At 40.8% G+C, this 23,817-nt stretch overlaps 1 protein-coding gene across 1 annotated transcript in view; it reads left to right on the top strand.

Moving 5' to 3' along the window:
• sorcs3a (sortilin related VPS10 domain containing receptor 3a) overlaps positions 1–23,817 on the top strand; it is a gene marked incomplete at its 3' end in the record, with an annotated part of 175,460 nt that overhangs the window by 70,090 nt on the left and 81,553 nt on the right. The window contains exons 3-5 of the mRNA XM_080447921.1: positions 10,174–10,247; positions 17,727–17,791; positions 20,997–21,115. Of these exons, the coding sequence (XP_080304047.1) occupies positions 10,174–10,247; positions 17,727–17,791; positions 20,997–21,115 (258 nt within the window). The remainder of the gene's footprint in view (positions 1–10,173; positions 10,248–17,726; positions 17,792–20,996; positions 21,116–23,817) is intronic.

The following is a 23,817-nucleotide window of genomic DNA, read 5'->3' as shown; positions in this document are numbered from 1 at the left end:
AAGTAAAAGTCTAGAATTTATTTTTTTACTTGAGTAAAAGTACAAAATTATTGGCATCAAAATGTACTTAAAGTACCAAAAGTAAAGGTACTAAAATGTTTGAAAATAGCACATCTACAAGCTCACAACGCGTCGTGATGCGTTGTGAGCTTGTAGATCGGCTATTTTCATATTATCATAATTCATGTCTGAAAAGTTACTAGTAACTAAAGTTTTCATAGAATTGTAGTGGAGTAAAAGTACAATATTTGCCTCTGAGATGTAGTGGAGTAGAAGTAAAAGTACTGAAAATTGGAAATACTCCAGTAAAGTAAAAATCACACCCTGTGTGAAGTGGGCGGTGTCTTGCTAGCTAATCACAATACTGAATGGAGTCAACCAATCATGTACAAAAGATAAATACATTTATTGAAACACTCTTTATGATGGACAAAACCATAACTTGAAAAAAACCAAATTTTGTTTTTTTTCAAGTTATGGTTTATTATATAGGGCTATGCACATGTGTCATGTGACACTGGCCAATCACAGTCCTGAATAGACTGTGATTGGCCAATCACAGCGCAGGATAATTGTACAAATTTCCTGGGCCCAGATCACAGCGCAGGAAATTGTACATTTTTCCAAATCTCACTTATAGGGGCGGTTTCACCGCCCAAAAATAACTCAAAATTGTACTTAAGTACAGTACTTGAGTAAATGTACTTAGTTACTTTACACCACTGCAGGTCTGTGCACACTCAGAGTTATGAGAGTTCTTGAAATGTAAATGTTTGAGAACCTGCCCTATGGGAGGGGGAGGAGGGACCTTTCACCCCAGAATAGAATCATGTCACTTTACATCAACCTTTAATTCACACTGATTCATTTCTGTAGCACTGAGTGCCGCGCTATGACAATAAAAATAAAAAATAAAAGCAGATATACAAATATCTGCTTTTATTTTTTATTTTTATCATGAACATTTTGTGCAAATCTTTGAATATGAATTTTTTTTTTTAAAGCCAACATGTTTAACTCTTTTACAACTTCTAGGAGTCCCTGGAACAAAACATTTTGAGATGGGGGTCCACGGCCAAATACATATCATTTTGGGTGGTCCTTGACATGAAACCGTTTGGGAACCAGTGATATTATAGCAACATAAGTTTTTTTCAAAAAACTGTTAGAGATTTAGAAGACATTTTGTAGAATCCCCCAGAAGCAAAGATTTGAGTTACAAATGTTCGCCTTAAAAAATAAATATATATATACAAAGATTTGCAAAAGAAAATTGATTTTTCAAAAATAGCAGATCTACAAGCTTGTAGCGCGGCACTCTGTGCCGCGCTACGAGCTTGTATATCTGCTATTTTTGAATAGCCAAATAAATCAAAAAATAACACACAGTTGCTTTCCCGGTCTTAATGGATAAAGCACATGAGGGGAAGGTTTTCTGAGGTAAGACGAGGCTGATGTTGATGTTTTGGAGAGAGGTATACATTTGCTATACATAGGCCTAAAGAAGTTATAACCCCTGATAAATAAACTCACATTTACACATGAAGAGTGAGAGAGCACCTCCAGATATGAAATTCAATATCAACGTCCCTGCCGGTTAAATGAAGAAATGAAGAAATAAAATCTGTTTATTCTCCCCTTTAGGTCTGCAGCATGCTGTAAACCTTCTGCAAGCTGAACACGTTATGTCTTTGGCCGTCTTACGTGGGGGTCTTTGGGGGACTATAAGGCTATGAGACCTTGGCTGTTCTATAAACCACATTAACCCTAGCCTCCCTACACTTTAAACAAAAATGGTTTAAACCACCCCAAAGAGCTGCCGAAAGTACAGTGGTGGAAGTACATTTACTTAAGTACTGTACTTAAGTAATTTTTTTAGGTATTTGTACTTTACTTGAGTATTTCCAATTTCCAATACTTTTACTTCTACTCCACTACATCTCGGAGGCAAATATTGTACTTTTACTCCACTACAATTATTTGAAAGTTACTTTGTAGATTTTGATTATTATTACAAAACCTACATTAACCACTTCAGCCCTATATACATTTCGGCCATTTGAAAATAGCAGATCTACAAGCTCACAATGCGTCGCATTGTGAGCTTGTAGATCGGCTATTTTCAAAATATTTGTATACATTTGAAAACTTGAAATGGGACATTCTGCATAACGAGTATTTTTAATTTTGGTACTTTAAGTGCCAATACTTTTGAATTTTTACTCAAGTACATTTTGAGTTCCGAACTTTTATTTGTAACAGAGTATTTCCACTGCGAAAGAACCAATATATTTGTGTGTGTATTCAAAAACATTCAGTAAAAAATAGCAGATCTGCAACGCACTGTGAGCTTGTAGATAGGATGTTCTCTGTATGCAATCTACAACCCAGTATGTATAGGTCTCAGTGGTTAAACCACATGATATCATACATCACACCCTTCTGTCTCTGACATACTGTGCATGTCAGAAATAATGGTGCTATTTTGTCCATTTTCCATTAACGTCAATTAGGATCATTTACTCCAGGGAGGAGGGAGCTGCAGTGTGATGTACATGAACTCATGCAGTGTGATGTACATGAACTCATGCAGTGTGATGTACATGTTCTTTGGGGGGGCACTGGATGCTTTTCCTCCTGTGTGCTGAAGAATTGTTACTTAGGTTCACATAGAGTTATGTGTAGAGCAGTGGTTCTCAATATTTTCAGGCCGCGACCCCCCCCCAAAAACTAATCATATTTGAACTGGGGACCCCCCCAAACTAATCATATTTGAACTGGGGACCCCCCCAAACTAATCATATTTGAACTGGGGACCTCCCACCCTGACAAGCATTTGGGAATAGTAGAAGTTGAGGCATTACATTTAGTTTGACTCCGTTGGTCGGTTCCACAGATAAATGTTGATACATTTTGCCTCGTTCTTATTTGTCAATTTCGCCAATGTTTGAAAGGTTTTTATTGTTTATCGATTCATTGATTATTTTGGTATTAAAAAGGTCTTAAAAGTCCTTCAATTGTCATCTGGGGACCCAACCAAATCATGTGGGGATCCCCCTGGGGGTCCCAAACCACATGTTGAGAACCACTGGTCTAGAGTAATGGATAGTGTTTTTTCCCCAAAAGAAGAAGAAAAAAAAAAACTGCTAGACTTTGAGCTTGAAATGTTATTGTTCAGCGAGCGACACCATTGAAGTGTTGACTATAACTGAGAGGGCTGAGTGGACACAGAGGTCATCTGTTAATCAGATGGTCTGGTGTGACCTTCTGGTTATCAGAAGGTTGCCGGTCTGCCCTCCTGTCTGCCCAGTCTATGTATCAAAGTGTCCATGAGCAAGACACTTAACCCCCAACTGCTCCCCGAGCGCCGTATTATTAATGACACTGACCCACCGCTCCTAATAGTTTAGGATGGGTTAAATGCGAAGGACACCATTTCAGCCGTGTACAAAGTGAATTAGGCGTTACTATTTAAATTACAAAGGGGCTTTAATGTATTCATTTAAGAATTCAATAACGCGGTCTGACTGAAATATTAATCCAATTGTATTCAATGTGCACTTAACACGCTAATATGGTGATAGCGTAAAATAGCTTCTTTTGAAGAAAGACAGGAACATCATGTTAATCCCTTTTTTATTGCTAGGTAATATGTTATCCAACAGTGCTTCGGAAAGTAATTCAAGTCATAATTAATTAATAATTCAAGTTATAATTCAACTCCAGTTAATTCGAATGTCCGAACATCAACAACAATTTGTTTAAATACCATGCTATCCACAGTCCTCACCATTTGTGTTCCTTTCCTTCAGTAACTTATTTTAGTTACTAAGTATGTAGGCCTACTCAAGAACTGTTGATTTTACTTTGACTTTACTAGATTATGTCCATCTTTTGATGCTTTCCACCTTTTACTCCACTACAACTGAGGCAGAGTCTTGCCTCAGATGTATGGCCTTACTTTTTTACTCCACTGCAATTATTCGACAGCTTTAGTTACTTGTTACTATATGCAGATGACGTGGATTATTATTTCAAAACATACATTAACCACTTTGGCTGTTTAAAAATAGCCGATCTACAAGCTCACAACGCGTCGCATCGCACCGCGTTGTTAGCTTGAAGATCAGCTATTTTCAGAGTACGTCTACACAATGTTTATTTTGATGCCAATTATTTTGACTTTAGTTAGTAGTTACTTTGCAGATATAAATTATTATATTATAAAACATACATTAACCACTTTAGCCCTATTTTATACCTAGGCTATTTGAAAATAGCCGATCTACAAGCTCACAACGTGTCGCATCACGACGCATTGTGAGCTTGTAGATCGGCTACTTTCAAACATTAGTACTTTTACTTTTGGTACTTTAAGTATATTTTGACACCAATACTTTAGTACTTTTACTCAAGTAACATTCTTAATACAGGCCTTTCACTTGTAACAGAGTATCTTTTTATATTGTGGTATTTAAGTAAGTACAAAATAATAGAAATCTGAGTGCATCTTCCACCACTTGTCCGTCACCGTGCTCCATCAGCGTCATGGCTGGCTGGCTGGGCTGGCTGTGTGTTTTCTGATTTATGGACACGAGTGGGAAACTATGAAGCTCACTTTGTGACAGCTCAGAAGCTTTAGAATTTAAGATGTCATTGAGCTGATGAATGGGGAGAGGAGAGGTTGTGCTTTATACCCAGCGGTGTCGTATGTCACTGTCCACAGTGATGAGGGGCCCTGCCTGCCCGCCTGTCTGTCTGCCGGCTGCCCTGCTACATACGCCCATAAGGCTCCACTATGGGGCCCCACGTTCTTTACTGAGCCCCCCTGGCACAACCACCAACCACAGTTGGCACATGTTTTACTTAAGTTAAAGTATCAATACCGCAATGTAAAAATACTCTGTTACGTAAGTAAAATCCGGAATTAAAATTTTACTTGAGTAAAAGTACAAACATATTGCCATCAAAATGTACTTAACACATCGAGTGCCATAAACGGTCCGGACCGTTTTTGAGGATCCAAACGAGAAGTGCCGAAAACGGTCCGGACCGTTTTTGACCCAATTCTATTTTTATACGAGTGGCCCACGTGGGGCGCTAAAACGAAACTTTGACATCACCCAAGGAGTTTCTGAGAAGAAGAGGCTGGATGTGGCTCCATGTCAAAAATCCTTCCGGTCGGCGTTTTCAATGTTATCTCCTTGACTAAAAGCTTAATATCTCCATTTCTTTTTAACGTGGTGGAAACGAGCCGTTTTCGATCGGCGATCACGCTGCAATGGAGGATCGCGTTGGAAATATTATTGCTCCAGGCGTTAGTCGGGACCCTCCGCGGCTCCGCCGTCTCGCACGCACGCTTTGTTTACATGCACTTCCGCGTCGGGGCTTCTACAGCACGAAACGTATAACGCAAGTGGATGGAAGAAATGCAGGCACTCAACGTATAATATTTTAATAAACCTCTGGCACCCAATGTGTTAAAGTACCAAAAGTAAAAGTACTCATTATGCAGAATGTTCCGTTTCAAGTTTTCAAATGTATAAATATATTTTGAAAATAGCAGATCTACAAGTTCACAATGCGTCGCGTTGCGACGCATTGTGAACTTGTAGATCGGCTATTTTCAAATGGCCAAAAAAGTATTATAGGGCTGAAGTGGTTCATGTGTGTTTTGTAATAATAATCAAAATCTATAAAGTAACTAGTAGCTAAAGTTTTCAAATAATTGTAGTGGAGTAAAAGTGCAATATTTCCGTTACTGCCCTATTGCCCTACGAAGCCAAAGTGCAGTAACTACAGGGGGGGAAAAAATCACTGATAAACGGGTTTAAAAGTGATTCAGCTGGTCAGCCAAATGAGTTATCAGCATATATATAAGTGATATTACACTAATCAGAATCAGAATCAGTTTTATTGTCACATCACAGGTTTACAAGGTAAAAAAGTGGGTGAAATTCTTTTTTGTACATCGTTCCCATCGCAACGTTAGTTTCCATAGAAAGAAGAGGGGGGGGGAGAAGAAGAGGGTGGGGGGCAAGTGGGAAGGAGATCAAAACAAGAGAGCAACAGAAGGCCAGACAAGTTATCTACATATTTACAAATTACCTGAGATAATAAAAAACTAAAAAAAAAACTAAACTAAGGTGCCTGAGCATAGCAGCAATGTATTGTATACTGTGCATGTTATATTTATACTGTGCATGATAGACTAATGGTATATCTGTTCTTGAGGTAATTGTTTATCCCCCAAAATCACAAAGGCTAATTTGACGTGTGTCCAAAAACGTTGTTACTGCGCTTTGGCTTTGCACGGCAACAAAAAAAAGAAAGAAAAAAACATTAAAAGTTGAAATGGAGATACAAGGTTTCTGCCCAACAGCGATGATGTGGGTAATAAACACCCATGACTGCATTATAGCTACTGCTCAAATATTCAGATTCAAGTGTTTGCTCAGACCAGTCAATGCCCGCCATCCTGGATCCAGGCCTAATACCACAGACGCCACACTAGTCTGTGATGGATGTCTGGCTTTCTAGTCATTGTTTGTCATTGTCGCCCAGTGCATTGGATACTGCGGACGGACATGTGGTCTTTAAGTAGCGATTGTAAGATGGATTAACGTTATCATCGACGATGAAGTCCATTATGTCAGTTGTCGTGGGAGCGCTGGGCCAAATTAAAAACCGACCGTTTGAAGCAGACTCTATCCTTCGCATCGCTACTATCATGTTTTGAGAGCAGCATGTAATTTGTTAAGGGAAAACACCTGCTGACCTAAATAGCTTCTTCTTTTTTTCTCTTTCGTTTTACCTCGCGAAGTTGATGAATAAATTTGCCGCCGTTGACAAATGCGTAGCCTTTTATCAAGAGTAAGTGTCAGATTTGCCGTGATAAAAGGTAACAAATCGGAGCATTAGCATAAACCGCAGCAGCCACAAACTTGTGGCGTGTCGAAAGAAAACAACAATAACGGAGCGACACGGCACAATATAGGGGAGCCCTGTTCCGCAACATCAATCAGTATAATGGAGGGAAATGCACCGTGGTTATTAATTTTTGTTTCGCCCGAGCCTCCAGGAAATGTAATTAGTCCAGTGGAATTGGGCCATGGGCTCTGCTGCTGTACGTACACCTGCATGTCAACGAGGCTATATATTGTTCCCTGCCATCATGTAAACATAACTCATGCTGTGATGACCTATTGGCTTTGCCTCTTCAATCCAGAAGATTCCACAGATTGCGGATGGGACGGTGTGGCGTTTGAGACAAAAAGGCTCTTTAAAGAGCCGTCCGTCCGTCCGTTTCCAGCTAATCTTGCGTACTATAGAACAATCCGTGTGATTATTTCTTGTGCACGCTGACAGCAGGCCAAGAACCTGAATTCTTGAATAATATTATTTCAAATCCGTCAACGAGAAATACGTCATTTATTTTGATATAATCTTGCTGCAGTTGTGAATGGGTTTAGAGCAGCAATTCCCAACCTGTGGGCCAGGGCTGTGAGGATATTGCAAGAGGGCCCCCAAATAATTGATAAAACTGTAAGATTATATTGATAATATGAAATAAAAAAATCTTGTTTTTAGTTTTCCTTTAAAACCATAGTGATACCGATAAATAGGAACTTTAAGTATACTACGTTAATTCCATTGATCCAAGCCGGAACACAATCGATTCCGGTCAGATGGGCCGCAAAATGCTTTTGTGATTTTGGAGTGCATAGGCCCTAGACCAGAAAGGGTCGGGAACCACTGGGTTTAGAGAGAAATCCTTCTCTTTTCTCTCTCGCTCCGTCTCATGCAGATTGTCACACACACATACGCACAGGTCTGAGGTCTCATTGCTGAGACTGTGATGGCATGTTCTGTCACCTCTCAGATAAAGCTGTGTACTGCACCTCTCATCCTGCCTGCATTACGTGTCAGTTTTATGTACAGTTGACTGCCAACCTGTAGCTATAATGTTGATGACATTTCAGCTCTTACTTCCTCCTCTCCTGAAGGACTGATTTGGAGTGTGGGCCAGGGAACAGCCATCATCGCTCACATTTCACATCATCACAACCTTTGATTTACTGGTGATCAGGGCTTAATGAGAGAGAGAGAGAGAGAGAGAGAGAGAGAGAGAGAGAGAGAGAGAGAGAGAGAGAGAGAGAGAGAGAGAGAGAGAGAGAGAGAGAGAGAGAGAGAGAGAGAGAGAGAGAGAGAGAGAGAGAGAGAGAGAGAGAGAGAGAGAGAGAGAGAGAGACCCCTACTTTTTCTTTTTTTGTCAGAATCGTTCATAAATTATAGCGTTCTTTTGCCACGCCTACATTCCTGTGTTAATGTTCTGATTATGAAAAACATTATTTGATGTGGAAACGGTGACCCTTTTATTATGTTATTTGGCCAAGCTTTCTGGTACTATTTTATGGTTAAATCAATTAATATTATTTCATGTAGGGTACATAAAAAAATCGGCCATACCGGGGGGGGGGGGGGGGGGGGGGACTGGCACCTAATAATTTACAAATTAAGCACTACTGGTGATACAATCATAACTGACACAAGGTCATTTTTTAGGTACTGTAAGTTTGAGCCTATGGTTTCAGGTAACTAAACTGTGACTACATTGTAATGGTTTTCCAGTTGTAGTTAAGTAGAAAGTACAATTTGACCTGTTATAGGAGCTATTCTTTATGTTTTGGTGTTAGCATGTTATTTTGGTTCATTTGCAATTCTATGTCACAGACACTTGGTGGCGGGCATTTTGATTGACATGCACATGTACATAATGGGAAGCACAGGTACACAGGTGCTTTAATTAGTGTGGGGCACAGAGTGAAGGGGAGAGCACACTGTTCCTGCCAGCCAGCAGACACACACACACACACACACACACACACACACACACACACACACACACACACACACACACACACACACACACACACACACACACACACACACACACACACACACACACACACACACACAGAATATAAGACGGACAGAGTGAAGCAATTCAAAGGAAACTGGGCTACAAGGAGCCAAGAGAGACCACTAAGTTAACCGTTATGTGTCGTTGTATTATTAATGCACAGTGCTTCAACCACTTAAACCCTGTATGGTTGAGCGGAGCCCCACAGGGCTCCGTACTAGTGTATTTTCTGTTTTCTGTTATTGTGGGGAAAGCTTTTGCAGAAAATAGCAGACCGACAAGCTCATACGTATTTCATACGTTTATGTGTTATAATCTCTGTCTGTCTGTCTGTCTGTCTGTCTGTCTGTCTGTCTGTCTGTCTGTCTGTCTGTCTGTCTGTCTGTCTGTCTGTCTGTCCGTCGGTCAGCTTCCAGCTAATCTCGCGTACCAGAAGGACAATCATTATTTTTATTTTTTTAACTTAAGTAAAAGTATCAATACTTCAATGTAGGAGTACTCTGTTACAAGTAAAAGTCTGGAATTCAAACTTTACTTGAGTAAAAGTACAAACGTATTGGTATCAAAATGTATTTAAAGTACCAAAAGTAGAAGTACTGAAATGTTTGTAAATAGCTGATCTATAAGCTCACAAGCTTGTTGATCTGCTATTTTCATGGACGCTGGGTTTAAGTGGTCAAAAGAACTAGGGGAATATTGATTGGACTTTGTTTGCATTTCGGCGTAGGACACTTCTAGGACTTTCCTGTGCATGTAATGGTGAGAGTTTTAATGAAAATCGCTGTTACATTACCTCTGAGTAGAAGTATAAAGCACTGACAATTTGTGAAGTGAAGTAATAGTACCTCAAAATTTTACTTAAGTACAGAACGTAAGTAAATATACTGTAAACGCCTACTGGAGATTTGCACTCTACTGAGCACAGCTTCCTAATATCTCTGAGAGTGTTCCCTCTCCGCCTCAGAGCTGTAATTTGTAATGAACCTAGGGGATATCTACTTTATTGGATCCCATACGTATAAGAACGGTTGATAATAATGATAGCAATTGAGAGCAATGACAGCCTATTTCACGAGGATGCTTTATAACCCCTGATTAACCTGAACCGAACCCTGGCATTATACGGCTATGCCTCAACCACCCATGTCACTTTGAGGCCTTCTAAATCAGCCCGACTAATCACATGTTTAATTGCTTATCTTGCTAACAACAGTCTTGTTTTTTTCTTCTGTTTTCAATGTTCTCTGCAGTTGTACAGCTCCCTTGACTTTGGCAGAAAATGGCAGCTTGTTCACGAGCACGTAACGCCGAACCGCTTCTACTGGTGAGTCACACACGTTTTTTGTTGTTGAATTTGTTGCATTCTTTGTTATCATGTTGTAATCTGTGGTCTGGCCCTGTCTTGGCCATGTCTAACTTGTAAAAAAAAGAGGTTTCACGCTGTAGCTCAACGTGACTGCCCTGGTTAAATAAAGGTTACATACACTGCACCGCTCACTCCACTCCTTCGGCTCTGTCCCTTCCTTATCAGCAGGCAAAGTAACTAACTACATTTATTCAAGTACTGTACTGTACTTTTACTTAACTTGAGTATTTCCATGTTTGGTACTTTGCTACCAGAATGGTGTACTACTCCACTACATCTCAGAGGCAATTATTGTACTTTTCACTCCACTACAATTATTTGAAAACTTTAGTTATTATACTAGTTCGTTATTTTGCAGATTTGGCTTCTTATTCAGAAACGTACATTAAATGTTATACTTATCCTATTTGAAAATAGCGAGCTTGTACATTTGTTTTAAATGTAGTACCTTTACTTTGCTATATGGTTTGTATTCAAAATTTTACTTGAGTTAAAGTACAAAACTTTTGCCATCAAAATCAGTAGCAAAGTAAAGTTACTACATTTAAAAAAAATGTACAAGCTCGCTATTTCTCCATTGTTGTGGAGACATACTGTCCAAATACTGTGGATTGTTTTACTTGAGTAAAAAAAAAGCAGTACTTCTTCTACCACTGTGACTGTACCATCGCCTCAGGGCTCCGTCCCTCCCTTATCAGCGCTCTGTTTGCTCAGGGATGCGGGAAGTGTAGCTTGTGTGAGCGAGTGATATTGATGACTATGAACAAGGTTGTGTGAGTGACTGGTGTACCGCTGCTGAAACTCTCGCTTATTTTCCTCCCCTGATACGATCAGGCAGAGATTAACCCATTATGACCGGGAAACGCATCTGTGTCATTTCTTTGGGCTATTCAAAAATAGCAGATCTACAAGCTCATAACCGAGTGCCGCGCTATGAGCTTGTAAAAAAAACGCTAAAAATCAGCTATTTTTTAAAAATCTTGTTTTTTTTTTTGCAAATATTTGAATATATTGTCCACAAACAGTTTTTTTGAAAAAACCTTTATGTTGCTGTATCAGTGGCGCTCCAACTTTTCCATGTCAAGGACCCCCAAAATTATATGTATTTGGCCGCGGACCCCCATCTCAAAATATGTTGTTCCAGGGACCCCCAGAAGCACAGATCGGAGTTAAAAATGTTCTCTTTAAAACGTATTATATTCAAAGATTTGCACACATTTTCAAGATTTTTCAAAAAATACCAGATCTACGAGTGCTATGAGCTTGTAGATCTGCGATTTTTTTGGAATAGCTCAAAGAAATCGAATACTGACACACAGATGCGTTCCCGGTCTAAACGGATTAATATCCTCTTCCCACAGCACACTTAGCATTCAGCCCCCCTCGTCCCTGCTGTCTTGTCGCATGCCGGTTCATTGCTCATGCAGGGGGGTCCGCCCCCATTCAGCCAATTGCACATATATAAACAATCATGTGGTTCTGGGGGGAAATTGCCATGCATGCATATACAGCTATGTGCATGATGCAGTTCTGAGGTAATGCTCTGACTAATAATGGATGCTGGAAGTCCCTGTCGTCTTTCATCAAATCACGTCTTGTTGTTAGTCTCTGGCTTCCTCTGCAGTGTGTCCCCCTCCTGCAGGGGGGTGAAAGTGCACACTCATCACAAAGCGTTGTGAGTGGGTGGGTGGAAAACTTCTATGTTCAACATTGCTGCTTTTCAGGAAATGGGGAAAAAAAGGAACCTGTGTTCCAATCATAGACGGTAAAAAAGAATGGACAGCGTTACGGCGCGTTACACCCATAGACTCTTCAGACCGTAAATTAAGCCTATTTTTCAGCCATTTCAAATCCGCCATCTTTCTGTATCGCGTTATATCACACCGATTACCGCGCTATGAGCTTATAGATCTGCTATTTTTGAAAAATCAGGAAAATGTGTACAATATTTTTTCAAGCGAACATTTGTAACTCAAATCTTTGCTTCTGGGGGTCGCTGGAACTAAATAGTTTGGGATGGGCGTCCGCGGCCAAATACATATCATTTTGGGGGTCCTTGACATGGAAAAGTTGGAGTACCACCGATATAGCAACATACTACTATGTACAGTATGCACAGATCGGAGTTACAAATGTTCACTTTCCTCCCATTGTGATCCATTCGTACTCACAACTCACTCACTAGGAACAGCCGGTTCCTATTCGTGAGTTGTTCTGTGTTCATGTGCTGGTGGGATTCGGAGTTCCCTATTGGTAGATGTGTAGTGTGCTTTCTCAGAGTACCTGAAAGCAGATCCGTTCATTCATAAATTGCATTCACTAAAATTAGTATTATATGTGGTGCGCCTTCCATGGCATAATGCTATATAATGCTAAATAAGTACCTACTGGATCATTGGATCACACTGGTCATCATCACGTCTCTCTGCCTGGAGTCAGCCCTCCAGTCAGCTGCGTTCAGACTGCTTTCATAACAGGCTCTATGCACAGCAGCCATAGTGTGAAGAAATTCACAGGTGTTGCCAATGATACTAACGAAGGCTCTGTTCCATTCTGGTCAAACAGAGTCAGGGTGCTGATGTTGTGCACGTTGGCTCACTGGAAACACTCTGCTACACCGGTGGGTCTAAAATTGGGGTTCAGGGACCCTCATGGTTCTTGAGGGGGTTCCAAATGGCCCCTTAGGGGTGTGTAACTCTGAGAGTGTACACATGGAACCAAATGGACCCTTATGGGTCCATTTGGTTCCATTTGTACACTCTCAGAGTTGGTCGTGGAAATTAAAAAGTCTGAGAACCACTGTGCTCCACGAAATGTAACAGAGCCTTCATTAGTATCATTGGTAACACCTGTGAAGGAAGGAAGTAATATGGCTGCTGTGCATAGAGCCTATAATACCGTAACGTTTCATGAAATGGAAAAAAAATACCTGTGTTCCAATGGATCCAATGTAGTTATTATTTAGTCACAAGCTCTTATTAATATGTGTCATTGGTTAAATGTCTTTATCACACGGCTTGGTTGAATGCTTGATTCTGATTGGTCAATCGCGGAATTCAGCGGCTTGTTATTTCTGGATAATGACCGACGAGCCTTATAACAGTCCGTTGTCTAATCAAAGACTCAGAGCACCTGCTCATATCAACCTGCTGCTTGATTTTGTGCTGTATCCAACATGACGGCCATGTAAACAAACACGCCACGTCATTTACAACGTATGGTCTTTCGTAAATGAATGCCTTCTTCGTAGCAAAAACATTCCTATTTTCGCTATTATTGAAACTGTTTGAAAGTCAAAGTGAAAGTGGTTAGGTCTGTCTGTGGGGTTTATAAATATTGAACCAAAGAAAATAATTAACAAGAGCTTAATTAATGACTAAATGATTGGATCCATTGGAACAGAGCGCCCCATAGCGACAAGGTACATGGTGCACTGGAGTTTCTGCGTATTTACACTGCTCAGACAGTGCTTTTTGGAAAGGAAACACGCTCCTTCAGTTCCTGTGGGTGTGTGGGGCATAATGTGACCTGTGGGGCCCATTCATCCTCCATCGCTATACAGCTAAAATAAGGCTTCTATAACTGGAGCAGAAGACCCCTGCTGAGAATCATCTCCCTTCATCTGTCTCCCCCAACCCCAACCCACCCCACGCACACTCACATGCACACAGGCACGCACACACACACACAGGCACGCAGAGCCGTGCGGGAGAAATGCGGGGCCCTGTGCGAAGCCGTCCCCGCGCAGCGCGCGCGATTTTTTGGCGGTTTTGGGCGGATATTTCCGAGTTTTTGGTGGTTATTTGCGGTTATTCTTTTTATAACTCTTAATAAATGTGATTCTGTTCATTTTTTTTTTGTTTTTTGTGGGGCTCCCCCAAGCGCGGGGCCCTGTGCGGCCGCACCGTTCGCACTACCCTTGGCGCGGCCCTGCAGGCACGGACCCATGTAGCCTACGCACGCACCCACGCATGCATGCATGCACAATTTCCAATACTTTTACTTCTACTTCACTACATCTCAGAGGCAAATATTGTACTTTTACTCCACTACAATTATTTGAAAACTTGAGTTACTAGTTACTTTGTAGCACAGGCTGGGCACACACGCACGTGCGCGCGCAGAGGGGGGGGGGGGGCCTGATCAGTGTGTCGTGCCTACCGGCCCGGCTTTCAGTTGTTCCGCCACTGTCTAGAACAGGGGGTTTGCCTGCATGTCTGTGCGACATCACAGACACAGAGCCATGGACAAGTGGGCACAACCTTGAAATGCCTGGCCAGGAGGAGCTCATGAAGGCTGGGGAAATTGTATTACAATTTTTTTCCCCTCCAGTGAATCTCTTAGTTGTGGGCATCCCAGTGCCAGACAGTGAAAACCACCATTGCTTTTATCTTATTTATAGGCTGTTTATCACAGTGGTGTAAAAAGTACTCAAATGTTTTACTTAAGTCAAAGTATCAATACTGCAATGTAGAAATACTCTGTTTGTTGTTACAAGTAAAAGTCCAGAATTCAAAATTGACTTGGGTAAAAGTACAAAAGCATTAGTATCAAAATTACTTAAAGTACTGAAAGTTTTCAAATAATTGTAATTGGAAATACTCCAGTAAAGTAAAAAAATACCTCAACATTTTAAGTGCAGAACTTGAGTAAATTTACTTACAGTAGTTACTTTACACCACCGCTTCCAGGGCTGGCAAGATCCCCCCAGTGCCAGACAGTGAAACACCATTGCTTTTAATGTCTTATTATAAGCCGTTTATTAGAATGACACATGCGTAGAATAAAAGAAAAAAGTCAATAACGTAATAATAAAACCAATCAGAGAGTCATTTATTATGCATGTCAACATTAATGGGGAAATAATTGACGAGACTTTTACAGTAATGATGATAGCACGTTATCCTGTTTAATATACACCTCTATTTTTGGCTACTTGGTTTTAAAATTGCTGGGAAAGAAGACAGTTTCTCAGTTATCAAGACAACATGACACCAGTGAATAAATATACAGCACACTGCTAATAAAATGAAATGAATAATCCAAGCAGGCATTACTGGAGCTTGACTTTGAATGTTTTTTTTCCCCATCATATATGCCTGTCTTTACCTAGATAGAAAAGACCATTGGTTCTCAAAGTGGGGTCCGGGGACCCCCAGGGGTCCTTGGGGGGATATCAGGGGGTCCCCAGCCTCATTTTTGGGCGGTGAAACCGCCCCTATAAGTGAGGTTTGGATATTTGTACAACAAATCCTGCGCTGTGATTGGCCAAAAATGTACCCCGCCTAACCCTGCACCGTGATTGGCCAATCACAGTCTATTCAGGACTGTGATTGGCCAGTGTCACATGACGCATGTGTATAGCCCTATATAAGAAACCATAACTTAAAAAAAAACATACATTTGTTTGTTTTAAGTTATGGTTTCTTCCATCATAAAGAGTGTTTCAATAAATGTATTTATTTTTTGTACATGATTGGTTGACTCCATTCAGTATTGTGATTAGCTAGCAAGACACCGCCCACTTCACACAGGGTGTGATTTTTACCCCTTTATCCATATTTTATACTTTGTCTATCCAAAAATAGCAGATCTACAAGCAGACAAGAGTGCCGCACTACGAGCTTGCAGATCTGCTATTTTTGAAAAATCTTGAAAATGTGCGCAAATCTTTAAATCATTCGCTTCAAAAGGCGAACATCTTTAACACAAATCTTTGCTTCTGGGGGTCCCTGACACAGCATTATTTTCAGGTGGGGGGTCAGGTGGCTTATTTAAAACAGACAAGTATTATTTTCCATTCAACATGACAAAAGAAAATATTGTCTTCCCTGCATGCTGTCTTCAGTATTAGCATCTCTTCCCAAACCCATTCTCAATAGGCTACTTTTGTCTCTTCCCGTCTGTCGTCAGTGGTGTCTACAATGTGCCACTCCATTATGATTCATTGTGTGAACCACCAAGCCTTAAGTGTCATTGTTTTCGTCGGACGGTGGGAAACGGCTGTTTTGATCGACTTCACACACACACTACTGATTGTCTGATCGATTGAAAAGACACGTTTGCCCATCTCTGTCTTTATTCCAACATAACGCCGCTCTTATGAAGCACTTCTGCATTCATACTGTAGGTGAAGTATTATCAGTGGTGTAAAGTAACTAAGTACATTTACTCAAGTACTGCACTTAAGTACAATTTTGAGGTATTTTGACTTTACTGGAGTTTAAAATTTTCAGTACTTTTACTTCTACTCCACTACATCTCTGAGGCAAATATTGTACTTTTACTCCACTACAATTATTTGAAAACTTTAGTTACTAATTACTTTGCAATTATCAATTATTATATTATAAAACATAAATTAACCACTTTAGCCCTATCGTATACCTAGGCTATTTGAAAATAGCAGATCTACAAGCTCACAAGTGTGTGAACTTGTAGATCTGCTATTTTCAAACATTTTAGTATTTTTACTTTTGTTACTTTAGTACATTTTGATACCAACACTTTTGTACTTTTACTCAAGTAAATGTTGAATTCCAGACTTAAAAAAAAAAAAAAACTATCCCACGATTTTTGTAACCCATTTTTGTCACCCGGTGCCAATTTCCTAAGTGATCCTGGGCGCTACACCAGCCCTACACCAGCGCTACACCAGTACCCCACAGCCTAGGGAGGCCAGGGCCGAGCTCATGCTTCCTTCAATGCATGATCGCCAACTGACCTTCTTGTCACCTGACAGGGGGGAGTTTCCCTGTTAGGACGTAGCGCATGGAAGGAACACGTTATTCCAACCAGTTCCCTTCCCCTCCATCAGGCGCCCCGGCTGTCATGGGGGAGGCGGTATAGCGACCAGAATTACTACATGTTTTTGTGAGGGTATTAACTACCCTAGGAGACACGGGAAGAACATACAAACTCCACACAGAGTAGGCCCTTTCGCCAACCCCACCTAGGGTATGGGTGCTGATGACGCGGAGGAGAAGACACGCCCCCAGCGCCCACAGCGTCCCCGGCGGGAATCGAACCCAGGACCTTCTAGCTGTGAGGCGACAGCGAATGAATTCCAGACTTTTACTTGTAACAGAGTATTTCTATATTGCAGTATTGATACTGTAAAATATCCGAGTACTCCACCACCTCCACCACTGAGCATTATTCATAGAGATGGTATTTCAACTTGACCGAAAGGAGACGTATAGGCCGTCAGCACCGCGCTACAGTCGACATGCACACAAAGCTGCCACTTTGTCAATGCAGAGACCATGTCACCCTGATTATTCCTGTGTATAGTGTGAGGCTTCAACACGGAAACACTGCATTGTGATTCGTGACACTCACAAACTGCATTCTGTTATTAGACTCTGTAATGTCTTCTTCTTTTCTTGACATTCTTTCACATGCTCTATTCTCCCATACTGTTGTTGTTTGCTGCAGGTCTGTTGCAGGCCTGGATAAAGAGATAGATCTCATCCATATGGAGGCACATACACCTGATGGGAGTAAGTAAGCACGCACACACGCACACAGTGCTGTAAAGTAACTAAGTACATGTACTCAAGTACTGCACTTAAATTCAATGTTGAGGTATTTGTATTTGTGTTACTTGAGTATTTCCAATTTCCAATACTTTTACTTCTACTCCACACCATTTCAGAACCGAATATTGTACTTTTACTCCACTACAATTATTAGCTTGTAGATCTGCTATTTTCAGGAGATTTGTATACATTAGAAAACTTGAAATGAGACATTCTGCATAATGAGTACATTTACTTTTGGTACTTTAAGTACATTTTGATACCAATACTTTGGTACTTTTACCCGAGTACATTTTGAATTCCGGACTTTTACTTGTAGCAGAATATTTCTACATTGCAGTATTGATACTTTTACTTAAGTAAAAGATGTGAGTAGACTACTTTTTCCACCACCGCACGCACGCACACACACAAGACCTGAGTGCTACTTGGATCTGTACGTTTATCGTCCTTCCCGGGATTCGACCCACGGTCTCCTCCATGCCGTAAGAGACCGCTCAGGACAAGATGGAAATCCCTGCTCGGTCAGGGGAGATGTTGTGCTTATGAGCTTCATTCAGGACTACAATATATTTCTCCAAACGGAATTGAGAAGGGGAGGGGCCACCTCCAACCATAACAGCCCCATCTGTGACCTCCCCCTTCGCTCTATGTAGCTCCAGGACTCTGTCACATAGCATTGCCATCTAGAATTGGGGCTGGTGGTGGTGATGGGTTCGGGGGGGTCTGGTCTATTTTTGACCAGTTTTTCTGAACGCTGTATCACAAAAATGTCAATGCGGTCCAGAGTTTACTTTCTACAGAAAAAACTATGTTGCTCTCAGTGGTTCTCAAACTTTTTCATGTGAAGGACCCCCAAAATGTATATGTATTTGGCCACGGACGCCCATCTCAAAACATGTTGTTCCAGGGACCCCCAGAAGCAATGATTTGAGTTAAAAATTTTCATTTCAAAAATATATATATTCAAAGATTTGCACACATTTTCAATTTTTTTCAAAAATAGCAGATCTACAAGCTTGTAGCGCGGCACTCGGTGCCGCGCTATGAGCTTGTAGATCTGCTATTTTTTAATAGCCAAAGAATTCTAAAATGACACAGATGCGTCCCCGGCACGGGCTGTCAAAAATCTCTCACACGCACACGCACACGCACACGCACACGCACACGCACACGCACATGCGTGTGGTTACATGCGCCGTCACATGCGCCGTCACACAAACACACGGCAACATTTCTTCTCCTATTACCTCCAACCGAACTGAAAGGGAGAAGCCAAAGAGATAGGGACTCTGTACAGGAATGAATTCCGCGGCGGGTTAGGGCTGTGTTGCCGGGGGGACCGGGATTAAGCTCAGCGATAGATGCGGTGCATGATAGTTGATTAATATGGCCTTTCCTTCTCGTACGGCTCTCTCTCTCTTCTCCTTGAATGTCAGCTCCATAACTCTGAATACCACCAAGGTCTTCCATAGGTGAAGTTGTTTATGCCATCTTGCCGTGGCAGAAGAGCCTGCGTGGCCTTCTCAAGATATTAGCCCCCCACCCCCCTCCCCCCCTGCGCAACAGAGCGTGATTGACAAGTGTATACTGTACAGTATGTGTATAATACGAATAAGTCATGTCTTACAATTAGAGGCAAGCTAAGGAACAATACAAATATCAGCCACCATGCATGGCTGGAACGGAAGGCATTGTAGTTAAAGTAGGACAAAGCACAAAAATATGTTGCTTGTACAACTTCTTGGAAAACAGGTTTCACAAAGGTATGTTCATGTCAAGTCAAGGCTAATGTGTTGTTTGCCAAAACGTATGTTTTTATTGTGTTATACAAAGGTAGAGGCCTCGCATAAGCACTTTGGGCTTCTTGCCTCCTCCCTGTACTTTTCCTTATTATATTTTGTGTACTGTTTTTTGTATTGTTTTTACAATGTGTGCTAAATATATAGATCAAATCATATCAAGGAATTGTGAAGATACAGCTTCAGTGTAAAATAATATTAACCACACTTCACCCATTTCTGTCCTATCTATTGGTCCACAATAATGCTCTTTAAATATATAGATGTCAAAGAGAGGGTTGTGGACAGTTCGGAAACATACATACCAGCTACATCATCGTAGGCAGGTTTGATCTTTATTTGTAGTTTTTTTTACTAATGCAAGAACAATGGCTTCAGAAAGTCTGTTATTTCTATTAGCTTGGAATTCCGATTGATGATGTCATTGGTAGGCAGGTTTCTGAACTTCTCCACAGCCCACCAATGAGACGCAAAGTGAATAGACAGAAACGGTCTACTCAATGGTCTACAATAATGAGCATTAGTGAAGACAAGATAAGGTTGAAAATAAGTGAAATATGTGCCCTTTTAAGCCCTATTTAAGTCTGTATGACGTGTTGCACGGAAACAGCAGATCTACTAGCTCGCAGCGAATTGCATCATGATGCGTTGTGAGCTTGTAGATCTGCTAATCGTGGTATTTTTTGAAACATTTAGAAAATTCCAGAAAATAGCTAAAATTGCACATCTAGCTCACGATGCACTGCATTGTGACGTTTTTTTGCATATTTTTTTTACAATTTCTGACCAATTTGTAATATCTTTGCCTATCACAACGTGCACAAAATAGGGCGGCCAGGTTTTAAAGTGGTTAACCCATTCAAACCGGGGAACTCATCTCGTGTCATTCTGGCACCGGGTGCCGCGCTATGAGCTTGTAGATCTGCTATTTTGGGGGGAAATTGTGGAAAATGTGTGCAAATCTTTGATATATATATTTAAAGCTAACATTTGTAACTCAAGTATTTGCATCTGGGGATTCTACAAATGTCTCCTAAATCCTAACAGTTTTTGGAGAAAAAAACTTATGTTTCTATATCAGTGGTTTTCAAAACCGTATTTGGCTGTGTAACCCCCATTAAAAATTATTCAAAGATTTGCACGAATTTTCATTTTTTTTAAAAAAATAGCAGATATACAAGCTCATAGCGCGGCACTCGGTGCCGCGCTATGAGCTTGTAGATCTGCTATTTTTGAATAGCCCAAATAAATCTTAAAATGAGATGCGTTCCCGGACTAAATGGCTTAAAGCTGTGCAAATGGTCCTTGGGCTGCTTGTCACACCATTAACGCTCCATGCTGTTCTCTCTCTCCCCATGTGTCAGATGTACAGTATGTTACCTGCAGAGCTCAGATGTGTGCAGAGCCTAATAGGAACTATCCGTTCCCCGGCTACATCGACATCAGCTCCCTGGTGGTCCAGGACGACTACATGTTCATCCAGGTATGGAGGCTCAGACACTCGCGCATTATGTGAGGTGTGCACGATGTTAACCCGGGAATGAAACGTGCATTTATTATATGTAACACACACACACGCACGCACACACACACACACACACACACACACACACACAGACACAGACACAGACACACACACACACACACACACTTGGGGCTGTCTACTATAGAGCTATTTGCATAACCCCCTGAGGGAATGGTTATGCAACAAACCGCCGTGCAGGTACGACGGGTGGGAAAGCTATTGTTTTAATAATCACTTAATGATGGATTGAATTACCGTATTTTTTGTGGTCTTGGTATATGAACACGGCCAGGGATTTGAACTCCGACCGACCTCCCAATCTCAGGGCGGACACTCACACACCACCACATGATTTTTGGGGTGGTTCCCAGATGACAGCGAAGTGACAATTTATGGACTTTTAAGACCTTTTTAACTCTCTCAGTGCCAATGAAATAAAAAAATATGTTCATACTGTGCCCGAATTTTTTTTTCAAAGTAAAAAAAAAGTGCTTTGGAAGCGAGATGCAGCCTTTTTCAGTTATAAGTTAAACAAAGAGTGGATGGAGCTGCAAATCTTCAGATAATGATATCTTGGGTTCTGAAGTTTTTTAAAAAAAATTTTACTCAGGATTTTTTGTTCTGGCACTGAGGGCATTCAGAAAAAACTTGGGATAACTCTGGGCTTGGCACTGAGAGAGTTAAACAATCCAGCATGTACTTTGAACCACTAATTCATCAGCTATAATATATAGGCCTCTACGTGCTGCAGCAACCTCTATGAATACATCCAGTAACTCACCCCCATGTGCATGTCTCACAGCAACCAATGCAAACCCGTGCAGCTATCAACTACACAACCTGTGGTGACAGAGGCTTTCTTACAGCTCTCTCTTTCTCTCCCTCTCTCTACGGAATGGTCTCCTTTCACACAGTGGAAACTGTAATTATAACTCTCTTGCTTAAAGAAAAGAGAAAATAATAAAAAGTAGTTTTGTTTTACGAAGGGGTTTGACAAACCCATTTTCTTTACTTTTGATCTAGGCCAACGATTCCCAGTGGTGTAAACTAACTGAGTATATTTACTCAAGTACTGTAACTTAAGTACAATTTTGAGGTATTCTTACTTTACTGGAGTATTTCCAGTTTTCTATACGTTTAACTTCTACTCCACTACATCTCAGAAGCAAATATTGTACTTTTACTCCATTACAATTATTTGAAAACTTTAGTTACTAGTTAAAGGTAGGGTAAGTGATATTTTTTGGTTAAAACAAAAAGTATTTTGTTAAAAGGTTAAAATACTATATTCTGATAGTAATCATTGCTATAGAGTGTTTGTTCAGTAACAGATGTCTCCCTGTCTCTCCAGCTCTTTAATAAACAGAAAATACATTTTTCGGTAGGTGTCAAAATCTCAGCCAATCAGGAGAAAGTACCCATTTTTAAGCTTAATTTGTATAGTGTTCCAGTTAAAATGTTGTCTGCTCATTTCTTAGTGTCATCACTTCCAATTTCACTTGTTTAATCTATATCCTGATTGAGTTCTCTGTCCTGGTTGGATAAAATTGGAAATGAAACTACAAAAAAAAACAAAAAAACTACAAAATACATTTTCTGTTTTATAAAGAGCTGGAGAGACATGGAGACTTTTTATATGGACAGGACACTCTATAGTAACGAGCACTATCAGAACATAGACCCATTTTGCAATTATTTGAATAATTGCAAATCACTTACCCTACCTTTAATTTGCAGATATAAACTATTACATTATAAAGCATACATTAACCACTTAAGCCCTGTTCACGACGCGCTGTGAGCTTGTAGATGAGCTTGTAGGCTATTTTCAAACATTTAGCTACTTTTACTTTTGGTACTTTATTCGATACCAATACTTTTGTTCTTTTACTCAAGTACATTTTTAATTCCGGACTTTTACTTGTAACACAGTACTTCTACATTGCAGAATTGATACTTTTACTTAAGTAAAACGTTTGAGTACTTTTTCCACCACTGAGTATAGGTACTTATTTAGCATTATAGCATTATTATGCCATGGAAGGCACACCACATACTGCAATCCAAAACAAATTTTCCATGCCGTGAGGATATTGCAAGTGGTCCCCCAAATAATTAGCAAAAACCTAAGATTGTATTGATAGCATAAAATGTATATAGCATAATATGGCTCTTGTCGACTACAAGAACTAAGTGAACCTTGACATGCCGTGAAAAATTATTTCACGGGTTCTGGATTTGTCTCCATCGGTTTTAGATAAGGTTCTCAGAAACTAATTTGAGCGCCTGTTGTTCAGGAGGTGGAACTAATCCTGAGTTCTGGGAACACCACAACTGAGATCTTACTCCACACAAAATGTTTCTAAAACAGCGAAAATAGCAGATCTACAAGCTCACAGCGTGGCACGTTGTGAGCTTGTAGATCTGCTATTCTTACTTGTTTTAAATGAATGTATTTTATTGTCTCCGCCAGGCCCAAAGGCATGGCGAGAGAGTATGTTTTGCCCCCTGTCCGTCCGTCCGTCCGTCCGTCCGTCCGTCCGTCCGTCCGTCCGTCCGTCCGTACGTCCGTACGTCCGTACGTCCGTACGTCCTTCTGTCTGTGACCAGCTAATCTCCGCCACCGTTGGCCCGGTCGCTGTGAAACTGCGCACACACAC

The sequence above is a fragment of the Gymnoscopelus braueri genome (assembly GCF_963280865.1).
Source record: "Gymnoscopelus braueri genome assembly, chromosome: 2".
Lineage (NCBI taxonomy): Eukaryota > Metazoa > Chordata > Actinopteri > Myctophiformes > Myctophidae > Gymnoscopelus > Gymnoscopelus braueri.
Note: the sequence above shows the minus strand (reverse complement) of the source record. Positions and strands in the feature narration are given on the sequence as shown.